This window comes from Procambarus clarkii, chromosome 78 (assembly GCF_040958095.1).
Source record: "Procambarus clarkii isolate CNS0578487 chromosome 78, FALCON_Pclarkii_2.0, whole genome shotgun sequence".
NCBI lineage: Eukaryota > Metazoa > Arthropoda > Malacostraca > Decapoda > Cambaridae > Procambarus > Procambarus clarkii.
Window position 1 is genome coordinate 19,458,064 of NC_091227.1, and position 14,982 is coordinate 19,473,045.

The 14,982-nt window shown below is 40.6% G+C and overlaps 1 protein-coding gene across 2 annotated transcripts; it reads left to right on the forward strand.

The window, feature by feature from the left end:
- The first annotated feature begins 91 nt into the window (after window positions 1-91).
- LOC123746029 (nicotinamide phosphoribosyltransferase) lies at window positions 92-13,822 on the forward strand. 2 transcript variants are annotated; one of them, XM_069314147.1, is made up of 13 exons: window positions 92-229; window positions 2,273-2,422; window positions 2,874-2,944; window positions 3,758-3,920; window positions 4,732-4,860; window positions 6,517-6,636; window positions 7,080-7,160; window positions 7,390-7,552; window positions 9,431-9,588; window positions 10,633-10,747; window positions 11,251-11,333; window positions 12,421-12,606; window positions 12,938-13,822. In XM_069314147.1, exons 2-13 carry the CDS (start codon window positions 2,330-2,332, stop codon window positions 13,064-13,066), a joined length of 1,491 nt encoding a protein of 496 aa, XP_069170248.1. In that variant the 5' UTR covers window positions 92-229; window positions 2,273-2,329; the 3' UTR covers window positions 13,067-13,822. The 2 variants fall into 2 exon arrangements, with proteins under 2 accessions (XP_069170248.1, XP_045583135.1); XM_045727179.2 differs by lacking the exon at window positions 92-229 and having other exon boundaries at window positions 2,247-2,422.
- Window positions 13,823-14,982: the final 1,160 nt, after the last annotated feature.

Sequence of the window (14,982 nt, forward strand, 5' to 3'; positions counted from 1 at the left end):
CTATCACCACGCTGGTTAGGAATTTCTAAGTTTACTGCACTAGTACTTTAGTACTGCAAGACGGAAAATATAGTTTTGGGTATTTACCCGCCGAAGCTAGAAATGCCAAAACACTGCTGAATTTCAAAATCCAATTCGACAAAATCAAGACAAATAGGGAGGGGGACTTTTGACAGGCCGCCGACTTCCTGTCCTCGTCGAGGCCACTAGAGACTGTGGCGGCCCTCAGGTAAGCATTTCACGCTCGTACGGCTATTGTACTGCATACCCCAGCTACGGTACTGCATACTCCACTCTGGTACTGAATATACTCTATGCCTGAACTGATACTTCACACTTTTACTGCATATTGCACTCTGGTACTGCATACTCCATGCAGAAGAATTTTTAGAAATGAAAGTTGTGGCACCAGCTGGGCCCTCGACCTGACCTTAATGGATTTAGTAGAGTCCTAGGTTGAATGGCTTTTGTTCTGTCGTGACCTGGGTAAAGGCTTGTGTCTGGTATTCACCAGAACGCTGATTAAAATGCCCACACACTCCTCCAACTGATGCTTTAATTGATATTTCACGACAATGTGACTTCTTTGTGTGATGATTGCTTTCTTAATGCATTATGAAACCAACATGATAAAACTATATTATGTGGATGGGTTGGCTAACATCATAACATAAGAATTTCATGTCTCTTACCTTCAAATTCACCCCCTACTATACGAAATGTATCATATGTATATACTCTTGCATAAACAAAAAATTGGTATTATTATTATTGAGAAAATGCTTTAGAGCAATGCTGGGATATGAACCAGCATTCTAGTGACTCTCAGACGCTTGCCTTAACCTACTCAGTTATGATAGGATAAAACCTATCGAACCTGGAACTGCGTCCACTAGGAAAGTCTGGAGGTCTCAACTGATGCCACAACCAGGTTTTAGGCATAGCCTGCCTTCACTCTGCCCTGTGGGTAATAGTGTTCTCCACCATATGTCCCTCCTTCAGAACACAAGGATATCACAGACTTCCTCAGGGGACATATTAGGGTTCTGGATTGATTAACGTTTGTCTTATCATGGTACGAGTGGGATAAGGCAAGCGTTTGGAGTCATTAGTTGCTGGTTCAAATCCCTACATTGCTCCAAGTGATTTTCTCATTGATATATCACGTAATTGTGGTTGGACACACTCCTTTTCTCCTTCCTATCTTAAATCTTATCCTTTCTAAGTGCTATATATATAGTCATAATGACTTAACGCTTTCTCCTGATAATTAGATTACCTCTTCACCGGGTCTATTCTGCATTTTCTACTACATCGTTATCTCCATTAGGTTTTTATTTTGCTCTGTAAATAGGCAACCCGTCCTCGGACCAAGTCCATTCGATCCAGCGGTCGACCCCACAGACGCATTCAGAAATTTTTACATGCTGTTCATTCAAAATCGGAATTTTCTCAAATGTAAATTAATATTATAATATATTAGCATATTATGCATATATAGGCATAGGTTAGGTTAGGTTAGGTGTTTAGGTTCTGTTGGCGATTATTTGTATTTGTAGTACGTGGCTGAAGCATTTACAGCGTTGTGGTTCGAACAAAATTCGTCAGTGAAGTACTTAATCCGGAAGTGTTCGAACGAAAACAGTTGTGAGTCGTGTGTAAACCATTTTATATTCATAAACAGGGGGGTTGGCGGGTGCATGGAATCACTTTTGGGTCTTTGGAGGGTGGTCTGCGACTCAACTGATTTCGTTCAAACACTTCCGGAACAAGTGCTTCACTGACGAATTTTACTCGAACCACAACGCTGTAAATGCTTCACCCACGTACTACAAATACAAATAATCGCCAACAGAACTTAAACACCTAACCTAACCTAACCTATGCCTATATATGCACAATATGCTAATAAATTATAATATTAATTTACATTTGAGAAAATTCCGATTTTGAATGAACAGCATGTACAAATATACGAATGCGTCTGTGGGGTCGACCGCTGGATGTAATGGATTTGAGTCGAGGACGGGTTGTGTGTAAACCGTTTTTCATTCATAAACAGGGGGTTCGGCTGGTGCATGGAATCACTTTTGGGTCTTTTTTTTGGAGGACAGGCTAGAGTAACTGAATGGGATGACATCATGGGCCCAGTCTTAAACTTGAATAGCCGGACCCCCAGCAACCATTGCACCGTTCTGCTGTTTCAGGCAGGGTATATACCCAGACCCACAGCCAGATTTGTTGTGGTAATCGACTTACGTATATTTTCAAGGTCACCACTGCCAGCAACTCTGAACATGTGTTCCGGTTTATTGCTCCGGGCGGGTGGATGATGCGCCATAGTTGGTTCGTCAGTCTGAGATCAGCAGCCATGGACGCAGGACCTGTAAATAACGTCATCCTCCTGGCAGACAGTTACAAGGTAACGTATCTTAAATTGTTATATAACCCGGTAGTACAGTCGGGTTCGTTCTCTTGTTGTTGTTGAGGATTCAGCTACTTGGAACAGAAGTTTCAAGAAGCACGGGCTATGGTGAGCCCGTAGTGGACTTAGGTTCCTACTCGACCCACAATCGGGAATTCCGAGTTCACATCTCGAGCGGGACAAAAATGGTAGGGCGCGTTTCGTACCACCTAATGCGCCTGTTCGCCTAGCAGTAAATAGGTACCCAAGAGTTAGTCAGTTTGTCCCCCGACACAATGAATTATTATTGCACTGATTTAGCACTATAAAAGAGTTATCTGCAACAAAATATAGATTTTTTGATCAAATGATTCATGATAGACTAACACAGTACCCCATCCTCCTCCACCCAGGGGGCACACTATTCACTGAAGGCCCTCACAGACTAATCCAGTGCCTCCTCCTCCAGGTGGGGCACTACCAGCAGTACCCACCGGGTACCACTCTCCTCTACTGTTACTTCGAGTCCCGCGGAGGAAAGTAAGTCATCTTCGCATCTCTAAAAACTAATTAGAATCAGAGTATTTGACATTTTCAGTCGCAGCCTTGAGATAATTACCAACATGTGATTAGAAAAACAAGGACAAAAACAGTTGAGTAGGCCCATATTTGTTAGTGTTTTAAGAATCGTGAATTCAGGAAGTTTTCATTGTGGTTGGGAAGTGTTTTTGCTTGCTACAGGTTAGTGGTAAGCTTTTCAATGGTTTGTTTTGATCTAATACCACATTGAACATGTTGTGGCTAATGTCAAAATATTGCAAATGCAAGGTTTAAGGTATATAATGTGTGTGTAGACACTTATGCATGGTTACTATCTTCCGCATCTGATGATGGAATTACTGAATATTATAAATGCTACTTTAAACTTTAATAAGCTTCTTCGTTACCTGTTAATTTACAACCATTTTCATTTAAAGCTTCTTAAGCTGACCTTCACCAGTGAATAAAATTGACAAACAATAATTAATGTTATTTACATAAAGAGGATAAATGCACAATACTTGAAAATGAGGCTGCGTCGCTCTGCTTTGTATGTTACAAATAATATCAATAACAGTAATAATAATGTTAAAATAATTAAGATACTCAGAGTCAGCAAAAACAGCAGACAGCCTTCAGGTGTCATTATATAGATTCAGTACACATTTATTGTTTAAATTATGGATTATACCTCTGGGTCATCATGGAGGGAATTGTCAGATTCAGTTTTAAGCCGTTCGTATTGCCGATTTTGCTTTTGGAAGTTACATGTTTCTCCTGTGATGGCATGTAATGGTAAACGTCTCTGGCAAGGTTTCCATACACCTGTTTCTTCGGGCTGCAATACATCCTTAAGCGATGGCTGGTGGGACCTGTCGTCACCCGTCAGGCTATCCAGGAGGCTAAAGAAATCTACTCCAACGTCTATATGAATGACGAGGACTTCAATGAGGATGGCTGGAACTATATTCTGGAGGTAAAGTATTTTATGGATGGTTTGGAACTATATTGTTCAGGTTAGGTTCCTTCTATATTGTCAGGAACTAAATCTTAAGGAATATTATTTATGAAAAGTCTGGAGCTATTTTGATAGAAATTAACACAATCAGTCAAATCAATCAAGAATTATATTAAATTCTTTATGGAAGTTCTGGAACTACATTCTGAAGCTGATGTTCATTATAAAAAGTTTATAAAACTGCATCTTTGAGGTGAGACTCTAGAAATAGTTTGATAACATCTGGATTCAAGTTTCTCCTTAAAGAATCAGAAATATGCATTCATGTTAGGCTCTTCAGTGTTTGGATCTACAGTATGGAAATTAAGATATTTTGGAGTGCCTGACATTACATCCTGGACGCTATGTTATTTATGGAGGGCCTGGAACTACATATTGACCGTTAATTTTATCATTGAGGGTCGGAACTATATCCTGATATCGAGGTCATTTCCAGATTTCGTATACCCTGCAAATTAATTACAAATGGAACCCTAGAGTCATTATGAAAGTAAATAGCTTGTTATATTTATGGATTTTTGTATGTTTATTTATTTATTTATTTATTTATATACAAGAAGATACATTGGGATTGTGAGGATACATAGCATAGTAATTACATTCTTGTAAAGCCACTAGTACGCGCAGCGTTTCGGACAGGTCCTTAATCTAAGAAACTTATGTATGCACCTTATGTATGCACTTAATGGCCACCATACTTAGTTACTATGCAGGAAGACTTTACTGTTGTTGAAGCTTGCACTGTAATAATGACGTTAACATGTTGCAGCATCACGGAGGTCGGTTGCCGCTGCGGATCAAGGCTATACCGGAGGGGACTATCATGCCTACCAGAAACGTTTTATTTACAGTCGAGAACACCGACCCCGAAGTGCCCTGGATCACCACCTTCTTCGAGGTAGGTGCCCTGGATCACCACCTTCTTCGAGGTAGGTGCCCTGGATCACCGCCTTCTTCGAGGTAGGTGCCCTGGATCACCACCTTCTTCGAGGTAGGTGCCCTGGATCACCACCTTCTTCGAGGTAGGTGCCCTGGATCACCACCTTCTTCGAGGTAGGTGCCCTGGATCACCACCTTCTTCGAGGTAGGTGCCCTGGATCACCACCTTCTTCGAGGTAGGTGCTCTGGATCACCACCTTCTTCGAGGTAGGTGCCCTGGATCACCACCTTCTTCGAGGTAGGTGCTCTTTATTAATAGCCTAGTACTGTCTTTTGAAGTCTTCCCCCCCCCCCCAAGTCTCTTACTTCCTGACGTAGGACTAGTACTGTCCTGCGAAGTTCTCCCAAGTATCAAAGAATGATACTAGGCCAACACCTGGTGTAGGCCTAGTATCATTCTTTGAGACGTCAAGTGAAGTGTATCCTAGGTTACTAATTATATGCAATAATTATTAATAATTTTTCATCTGTACGTGCAGGAGAATTACGCTGACATTACAAAGGACACCATTGCATGAAATACATTGTAACTGGGGCAGCGGAACAACGGTAAAAGGCAGGATACAAGAGGATTAACGGGAGCCGTGACGTTCCTGTGTTGATCAATAGCCACGATCACCCTCACGCCCTTCCGCTTTGCTTTATTTTTGCCATGTCCAAGGCCAGTGTGGGCGGTGACGGCGGGCGGGGGGCTAGTGTGGGTGGTGACGGCGGGGGGCTAGTGTGAGTAGTGACGGCAGGGGACTAGTGTGGGTGGTGACAGTGGGGGACTAGTGTGGGTGGTGACGGCAGGGGGCTAGTATAGGTGGTGACGGCGGGCGGGGGCTAGTGTGGGTGGTGTAACACTATACACACTGCCCAACACTATATTTGTGAGTGTGCTGTTATCAGTAACTTGGGACCAAATGGTGTGAGATATTTTGAGCTCTGGAACTACTTCATACACTCACAAATACTGGAAGATATCATTGTGCTTTACCCAGAGCTTGGTAGTGAAGGCTAGCAGACGAGACGCATCTCACGTTTGATCCGGATTCCGACTAACCACCATGTGAGATGGGGATGTTAGATGAACTGATAGTTAGCTTTTATCTATACTCTGCAATCCTCAGTATAGAACATGGTAAGCAGCACCTTTTTGTGCGCACCCAAGCTTCTTAATGACGCACACACACAGTACCCGCACCATAATGTGGGCGGGTGACGTGAAGAGGGCGGCTCCCAGCAATTCAGGGATGTCAGTTTTTTGGTGCGGAGGGAAGTTCCTCCCGGGGGAACATGTACGTGTGTTGGGGCAGGTCTCCTTCCTCCCAGGCAACGCCGCGCCACCCTTACTCTCAACACACCGAATCACCATCACCATCACCATCACCATCACCATCATCATCATCATCATCATCATCATCATCATCAAAATAATAATAGTAATAATTATGTAATATGGTGTAATGCGCAATGAAACTTTGTTAGATGTTAATTTTAACAGAGGCTATAGTGTTAACTGCCGATGATGATTGGAAAGGTATTAATATTTACACTAAAGTACCAATGTTTGCTGCAGACAGTGCTGGTGCAAGTATTAATGTTTACACTGAAGTACCCATATTTACTGCAGACAGTGCTGGTACAGGCGTGGTATCCGACGACAGTAGCCACCAACTCCAGGATCTACAAGCAGGTTATCCACCACTACCTCGCCCTCACTCATGATAACCTCCTCCTCCTCGACTACTCTGTACGTTACCCCTCGATATACTTCAGATATATCTAGTTATATTGCCCAATTTTGTTGCTTTAACGTCGGTCTAACGTAGTCCAATGATGACGGTTGACGTTATAGCAACCTGAAAGGCCCACAGCTGATCCCCTTTACAATTTCATATGTGTTATATAGTTTAAATATAACTGCAAACTATTGTAAAAAGCAATACTCGTTTTCTCCATTTTATTTTACTGTAGCCTATAGCACGTTCGGATATCATGTAACTGATAATAAAACAATCAAGAAATCCTGTTCCTATCTTATCTCAACTGTGATCTTAACTATATCCACGCACCAAATAAACAAACTTAGTGATAAAGATAAAGATTAAGCCACCCAAGAGGTGGCACGGGCATGAATAGCCCGTAAAAACTTAGTGACATGCATAAAATTAATATATTACTGTGTGGTGCCAGATGCATGACTGCGGGTATCGGGGTGTCTCGTCTGTTGAAACTGCAGCCATAGGCGGTGCTGCCAACATGATCAACTTCAAGGTCAGTCTGCTTTTGTCTTGCGAAATACAGTAGTGTATTCTGCCGCATATCTTTTTATAAATATTTTGCAATATAAACAAAACAGTTTATACGATAAACACTGCCGTGTAATCTTGTTCTGAGGGAATGCGTTGAGGGTAGTTTTAGTTTAATTGGTCTATCATTGACTCCATATACATAAGCTGTTGTGAGTGGAGGGAGTGCCGTATCGTAATAGTTTATGATAAAGGCTTCAGACACGGTGGCTGGGTCGTGTCTGCTGAGGAAGTACTACCACGTGGAGACGGTCGGGGGCATCTCTGGCTCCGGCTCCGAGCACTCCACCATCACCACTTGGGGAAGACATCGGGAGGCCGACGCTTTCAAACACATGCTTAACATCTACAAAGGAAGTATGGCAACTCCTACTTTTATGTCTAATAATAATAATAAGTTAGTAATAAATAACCTTAACGGCACTTTTATTTATTGATACTAAAGCTAATATGTTGCTCTCTTGAGGTTATCTTGAGATGATTATCTTGATCTCAAATCTACTTCTCGTTTAGTTTTGTGTTACACCATTAACCATACAGGCCAATTACCTAGTGATGTTCAGGCTATGCTGGAATGCTCTACACAGATAGTAGTAGTAGTTGGCATCCAACAGTCTCGGGAGACTATGGAGTTGCGCTTAGGTTGTCGAGGCTGGAGTGTCCTCTAGCCTCGACAACCTCAAAGCCTCTGTAGGTTGATATGGAGAAGCTGTTATCTATGCAGCAGATCCCCACCCTTTCTACGTTGCTGAAATTGTTCTATGGAAATGCAAACGTCAATACGCTTGGTTTCAGTGCCGTCGCAGCAGGAGCTGCCAGAACGAGGCTGAAGTCAACAACGAACTGTCTTAGGGGTTCCAGCTGTTGTTGTTCTAGATTCAGCTACCCAGAACAAAATGTTGCAAGTATCACGGGCTATGGTGAGCCCGTAAGTGGAGGCTATTTGGAACCATTATCTGTATCAATAGCTGATACTAAAGATCTGGCGATAGATGGGGGTCTTCTTGGTGGGTTTCAGCCTTGGAGGGCTGACTGTACCAGTTAGGGAGCTGGTGAGGTTAGTGTAGACCTCTAGGTCTTCCGTTTTTCCTTGCGTGAGACTTCGGCTGCGCCGTGCTGTCGTTGGAGTTTGGTGAGTGGCCTCCATTAGGAGGTCATGTACCGAGTAGGTGTCGTATTTGTGATGCGGCGGTGGAGCACCTAAGATTTTCTCGTCTGAGGAGTCCGTAACCTCCGTAGTGGGCGTTTTCGTCTTTCGCCTCGTGGCCTGAGGTGCGCTCAGGTATCATTGATTGATGGTAGAAGCTATTTCAGGAGCGCTGGTGGTGCTGTTAGCATTTGTAGACATTACATCTGCTAGCGTGGCTGCTGAGATGGTGATGGTAGGAGTGTTGGGAGCTGGAGAGGGAAGTACCTCTATTTATGCCGCCGGGGTCTTGGGTGGTTCTAGAGTCTGTGTTGAAATCGACCTCGTGGTCGTCCTGGGGGGTTTCAGCTCTGGAGCTTGCTTATATATTGTACATTGTTTACCTGTGACTTCTCTGTACTCACCTATTTGTGTCTACAGGATCTGTGTTGTATATAAAATGTATGTATTTTATATATATAAATTATTGTCATAAAATATTACCCAATTATGGTGCTTTTGCTGTTATTGTAAATATTAAATCTGTACTGCTGTTAAAACTAGAGATTCAGTGATAGATTAGTCAGATGCCTTGCATTATTATCACTTATATATTGTATATTATTTATTATATATCACACAGAAACTGTATTGGAGGGGACCTAAACATTCCCTCTAATAAGTTATGTGTGTTTTCCTCAGAGGCTAAGGGTCCCCTTCTTCCAGCCAGAGGTGGTACTCCATTCATATATATATATATATATATATATATATATATATATATATATATATATATATATATATATATATATATATATATATATATATATATAATATTGTGATTTCTCTTCACGGAGTGTAATAGTAATGAATTTTGCATATGTTGCATTTTAGGTACCCTCATTTTCACGAAGTGATATTTTACAGCCCAAGAGCATCAGACCTTCATCTTCTGCCACTTTCTCTGAATGTCTGTCGTCAACATATCAATAAATATGAAATCTAGGCCCATACAATATGCATCAAATTTCATTATGTAGGCCTATGCAGCCAACAGTGGCTCTTGACCACTCCTCATTTGGTTTATTGCTTCAATGACACTCCTGTAGGGGCCATCGGGTGTGTGATTGACTCGTATGACATGTGGAAGTGCTGTGAGGAAATCCTCGGCGGTCAGCTGAAGGAACTCGTGAAGGATCACGCCAAAAGTGGCGGATACATAGTTGTGTGCCCCGACAGTGGCGACCCTAATGTTGTCGTCTTGAAGGTGGGTGTGCTTACTGTACCTGAGGCTATGTCATGTTCTAGGGGTTCATATTGTGTCTTAAATGGTCTCTGACGAATTTGAAGTATTATACTTAGACCCGAATGCACTATCGTGAAGGGGAAGGGTGTGTCACATTAATTGCCCTCGAAATGTGACTCCATGTGATAGGCTACATATTGTACTACACCATATGCAGACGATGAGTCATAATAACGTGGCTGAAGATATAATGACCAACCTACACATCAGAAGGTGAAGGAAGAAATGAGAACGTTTCGGTCCGTCCTGGACCATTATTAAGTCTTGTGTGAGTAAATTCGTCGTTGATTTGTCATCTTCTGAGGTGTGGTTTGGTCATCACTGTACTACACCATGTCACAATGGGCTGTGTACTCTTATTTAGTGTTGCGGTTGTGTCATTTTGTTAATTTTGCACAAGCGCCTTCAAGTCACCACTCATGAGAAGATGGGTAAACGATGACGTTTTGGTCCCTCCTGGACCATTATCAAGTCGTGTAATCACACGATAATGGTCCAGGACGGACCGGAACGTCGTCATTATTCACCATCTTCTGATGTGTGGTTTGGACATTATATCTTCGGCCATCATCTTCGACTCATCGTCCCCTGACTACATTATTAAAGTCAGAGTACAGTACAGGTGTATGGTTTGGACGAGAGTTACATCTCAACGATTAATACGGGTGCTATCCTAGATCCAGTCCTATTATTGTACGTGACCTCGCTGAAGAGGTTATGGCACTGTGTACGCCAGAGGGTTAACCCTGGTAATGCAGGTTCGAACCCTGGTTGGGTTATAGTGCCTTCTTGTCTACAACACCTACCCGCCGAAGCCGTACATATCAAAGTCCAACATTTCAGTTTAAAATTAAGGTGGAAAAAAATCTAAAAAATAATGGGACATCTTAGACAAGCCACCGGCTTCCTGTCCCTGCCGAGGCCGTTAGTGGGCCCTCAGGTCATAAACAGAGGGAGAGTGCGAGTGAGTAAATGTTTCACAACGACCCTGTGGTCCTCCTACAGTGCCTGGAGATCTTGGGTCAACAGTTTGGGACGGAGACCAACAGCAAAGGCTACAAGATGCTGCCCGCGTTTCTCAGGGTCTTCCAAGGCGACGGTGTTAGCTACAAGTCAATTGGTGAGTCTCTTACAGGGATTAGCGCTCGGGGGTAGTAGTCCTAAAGGCCCGGGCTCGATTCCCGCCCGAGACGGTTTCTTTCACCAGATGGTTCTGTTCATCTAGCAGCAAATAGGTACCTGAGACTTAGACAGCTACTACAGGCTGCATCTTGGGGATGTGTGTACGAGTGAAATATATACTTAGTAGACATGATAAGAGGAAAAACAGGTTGGGGGTCAACCTTATTAACCGACGGTCAGAAAGGCAGAGTTCAAGAACTAACAGCTAGATCCTGCAGGCAGAAATAGTAAATACACACATCTAATATTCAATCAAACAATACAAATTATAAATACCTGCTAGGTATTATTATTAATAAAAAAAATGCTTAAGGATATGCCATCAGGTAATAATAATAATAATAGTGTCAACAGGTGTTGAAGGGTGATGACTGAAGAACAGGCTATATAAAATGTTTGCATAATGTTAATGTGTATATATATAGCCTTCCCCTCCCTCAGGCACGATACTGGAGACATTGAAGAATAACGGCTGGTCAGCGGCCAACGTTGGGTTCGGGTCTGGCGCCTCTCTCCTCCAACGGGTAACATCTTTTATCATTATAATTATGTTTTCCTAGCATCTATACTCAAAATGTAATTATGAATAGTAATGCGGTATACCACGTCAACCAAACACCCAAACTGAAAGCAGCCTATAGTTTTGCATTGGAGTTTTAGTACAGTTTGTATGCTTTAATTAATCATGTCTTAAAGATTTATAAGCAATGTTTTTTTACTGTTACAGCTTCCCAAGTTATTCAAATTTCTTTGTTTGAAAGTTGTGTTCCATATCAGCTTTCCATGAGACTACTAAATTGCCACAAATTATTTTATTTGCTACAAAAAAATGGTAAAATATTAAATTGAATTGGAATAGATTAAATATTTATATAAGATGAAAATACTGTATGTTAGTTTTTGTAACCACTTTAGTTGGTCCATACAATACAATTATTTTATATTAATAGAGCAGGGAGTTATAATTTCATGTACAGTATTTGAACTGAAGCAATAATTAAGTGCATGCTGACAAAATGCTTCAGGCAAGTCTCAAAACTTAAAAACTTAGCAATATGGTTGCGTTGTACATGTATATTTTCAACCAATAAGAAGTTTTAAATTTATCATGCATTTTGGACTAGAAGGCCTACTAAAAATGACCTATTACGTTAAAAAAAATGTTAATTAGCAAAATGCAGATTCTGTGGTACCTTGTTATCATCTAGGTTAGCATAACTAAATTTAAAATAGCTTAATAGGTTAATCTGAATATGTGACTTTACATATTAGCCAAGTATAGAGTAATTACAGCAGTACATTTAGCATCCTGAATATGCAAATGTTAGTTAAAGTAAATAACAATTAATGTCTAATTACTAATAGTAATTAATGATAATATTCAAGTATTTACATACAATAATGTTATAAATAAATAAATGTTTATTCAAGTAAGGTACATACATACAAGAGATGTATGTTTACATACATAAGACATTGTAATTGCTTATACAAAAAGATACTAAATAATGTTGGACTTATTAAACGTGATTTAATACTACAGATAATGTACAACAAAGAGAAATATAGTTAGGACATTCTTACATTCATCAATATCGCTTGTATTCACAGCTTGACCGAGACACCCAGAAGTTTGCATACAAGTGCAGCCAGGCTGTGGTGGGCGGGGAGGAGGTGGAGGTGTACAAGGAACCCATCACAGATACTGGCAAGACCAGTAAGAAGGGCAGACTCACCCTCCAGCGAGACAACGGAACCTTCACCACCATTCAACATGGCAAGGGAGACCCAGAAAAGGTATACAAATTGTAATTCATCATATATAAGACTTTGAAGGTATTGTGATACAGTATTACGAAATTTACTAAGTATATGTATCGTTTTAGATAACTCGTCAGGGAAGCAACTTTTTTGGGGGGGAAAGAGGGGAAATAAATGGGTATAGTTGAAGATAACACAAATTCTAATACTGTATATTATTCTAGGCCTGGCGACACTCATTTACATATCTACCATTTTAATAATCCAACTTCAGTAACTACAAGGCATCATACAGTAATAAAACTTGTTATAAAGTAATAATAAACTTTTCTATATTCGAATTTAATAAGAGCTAGCTTGTTTGCAGGACTTGCTTGTGGCAGTGTTTGAAAACGGGGAGCTTCTTCTGGACTACACATTTGATGAAATTCGCCAGCGGGCCCAATTAACACCCGATGACATCAGTATTCTCAAGTTCCTGGCTGACGAAAAGTAACTATATTGATGGACAAAATAGACCTCAATTAAAATTTGGACTCGCCTTGGCGGAAAAAACTTTGAAAAAGGAGCATTGGTAGGCTTTAATGTGAGTCACATTTAGAAAACTGAAAATGCTCTCCGTGGATTTCACAGCCCATTGATTTGGTTTCCCCAGTTCCCATTGGCACAGGAAGCTTATCGAGGCACCCTTACTCAACTGCTGACTTTTTCCAGGATGCAACCCACAACAGTTGCCTAGCTCCCAGGTACAGTACCTATTTACTGCCAGGTGAACCGAGACATCAGGTGAAAGGAAACATACTCAAACATCTCCGTGCTGCTGCGAGAGTTGAACCTGGGACCTTTCTGTTGTGAGTCGACGGCGCTGACTACTGCATAACACATGAGCCATTTTCTGGTTTGTCATACAATATTACAGAATTCTTAGCAATGATGCTGTCTTTAATATAAAATAAAGAAGTAGTAAACACCCTCCTACACTATTCTATAATAGCGGCAACATTATATTCAAGAAAGTTTTTCTTAGCATACTATAGTTGCTAGTATGTTTAGGTTAATGAAATAGAACAGGCTAGTCATAGTCAGTACTTGTGACCTAAATTGTCTTTCATTTTTTCCTTAATGGAGGTACAGTATGCTATTGTGTATCAAGATATATTTCTAGACCCTATATTTGTAGAATATAATTTAAATAAAAATACAGTTCTTGTAAACAACAAGGATCATATAAATAATACAAACATGACAAAAATACTTTTTATATTCACCTTTTCTGGATAAAATATATTTATGTATATAATCTGCATACAATTAGAAGACAATTGTTCAATGTAATAAATAACAAATGCACTAATGAGACAAGAAATATTGATCAAACAATACTGTATATACATTATCAGCACACAAATGTAATTATAATTGTGCTATGCTGTAGGCATTGAAGACAAAATTATACCCCTAACACACACACACACTGTACTGTATAGTACAACTATCATGCACAAACGTTTCACATTACAATATCAAATGTATGAATAGGTAAAATTGCATTAGATTTGTCATTTGATAATTGAAGACATCTTTATTTCAGTGCATTCACAGCCAGTGTATATTTTTACTTTTCCCATGATAGATGTGTATAACCTATCTAGATTGATTTTGAACATTAAAAGTCAATGTTCTCCGCTAAAGATATCTACAGTACTGCACTAAAATTTACCAATATTCAATAAATGCTTCCCAAAACAGCATGAGCATGTATTTGAATTGGCAAATGTTGTACAATACACAAATATGGAAATAAATAATCTATATGAATAAACTCAAAATAAGAAACGAGTGCTTGCAGCCTGCTCAACCTAGCAATAAAAACAAGAGTACAGTACACTATAGGAAGTATGCAGCTCACACACAGGGGTCTTGTTTGGCTTACCAACAACCAGACAACTCGACATCCTCGCTGCCTGGTCGAGGACCGGGCCGTGGGGATGTTGAGCCCCAAAATCAGCGCAAGGTTACCACACCATTCCCCCTCTAGGTATGGCCAGATGGTGATGTGTAGAAAAAGACTCCAACAATGTTAGAGATAAGAAGGTTAGACTGACCCAGCTGCAGTTAACAAGTTCCTGGGTAGAGTGGTTGAAAGCCAAAAAATAAGAATTGTCATGAGTCAATACTATATACTCTTCTGGAGATGTATGTAAAAAAGCAATTCTGTTGTGTTTTCATACACAAAAACACTAGTGACATTGCCACAAATATTTCCCCCACCTTTGTTTATACTGTAAAGAAGTGACATGCTGGCAGACAAAACTTTTTTTCCAATTAAATTGCACGATTGCTACACATCTGACGAGTTTCACTAAGGTCTGTTGTAATATTCTAGGCACACAATAATTTCCTACATGCAGT

Excerpts from the sequence above, each read along its gene's own strand:
- LOC123746029 (XM_069314147.1), top strand. The coding sequence starts at position 2,330 with ATGATGCGCCATAGTTGGTTCGTCAGTCTGAGATCAGCAGCCATGGAC. Across the intron at positions 6,637-7,079 it reads TCCTCCTCCTCGACTACTCT|ATGCATGACTGCGGGTATCG; the intron begins GTACGTTACCCC and ends GTGTGGTGCCAG. Across the intron at positions 7,553-9,430 it reads GCTTAACATCTACAAAGGAA|GGGCCATCGGGTGTGTGATT; the intron begins GTATGGCAACTC and ends ACACTCCTGTAG.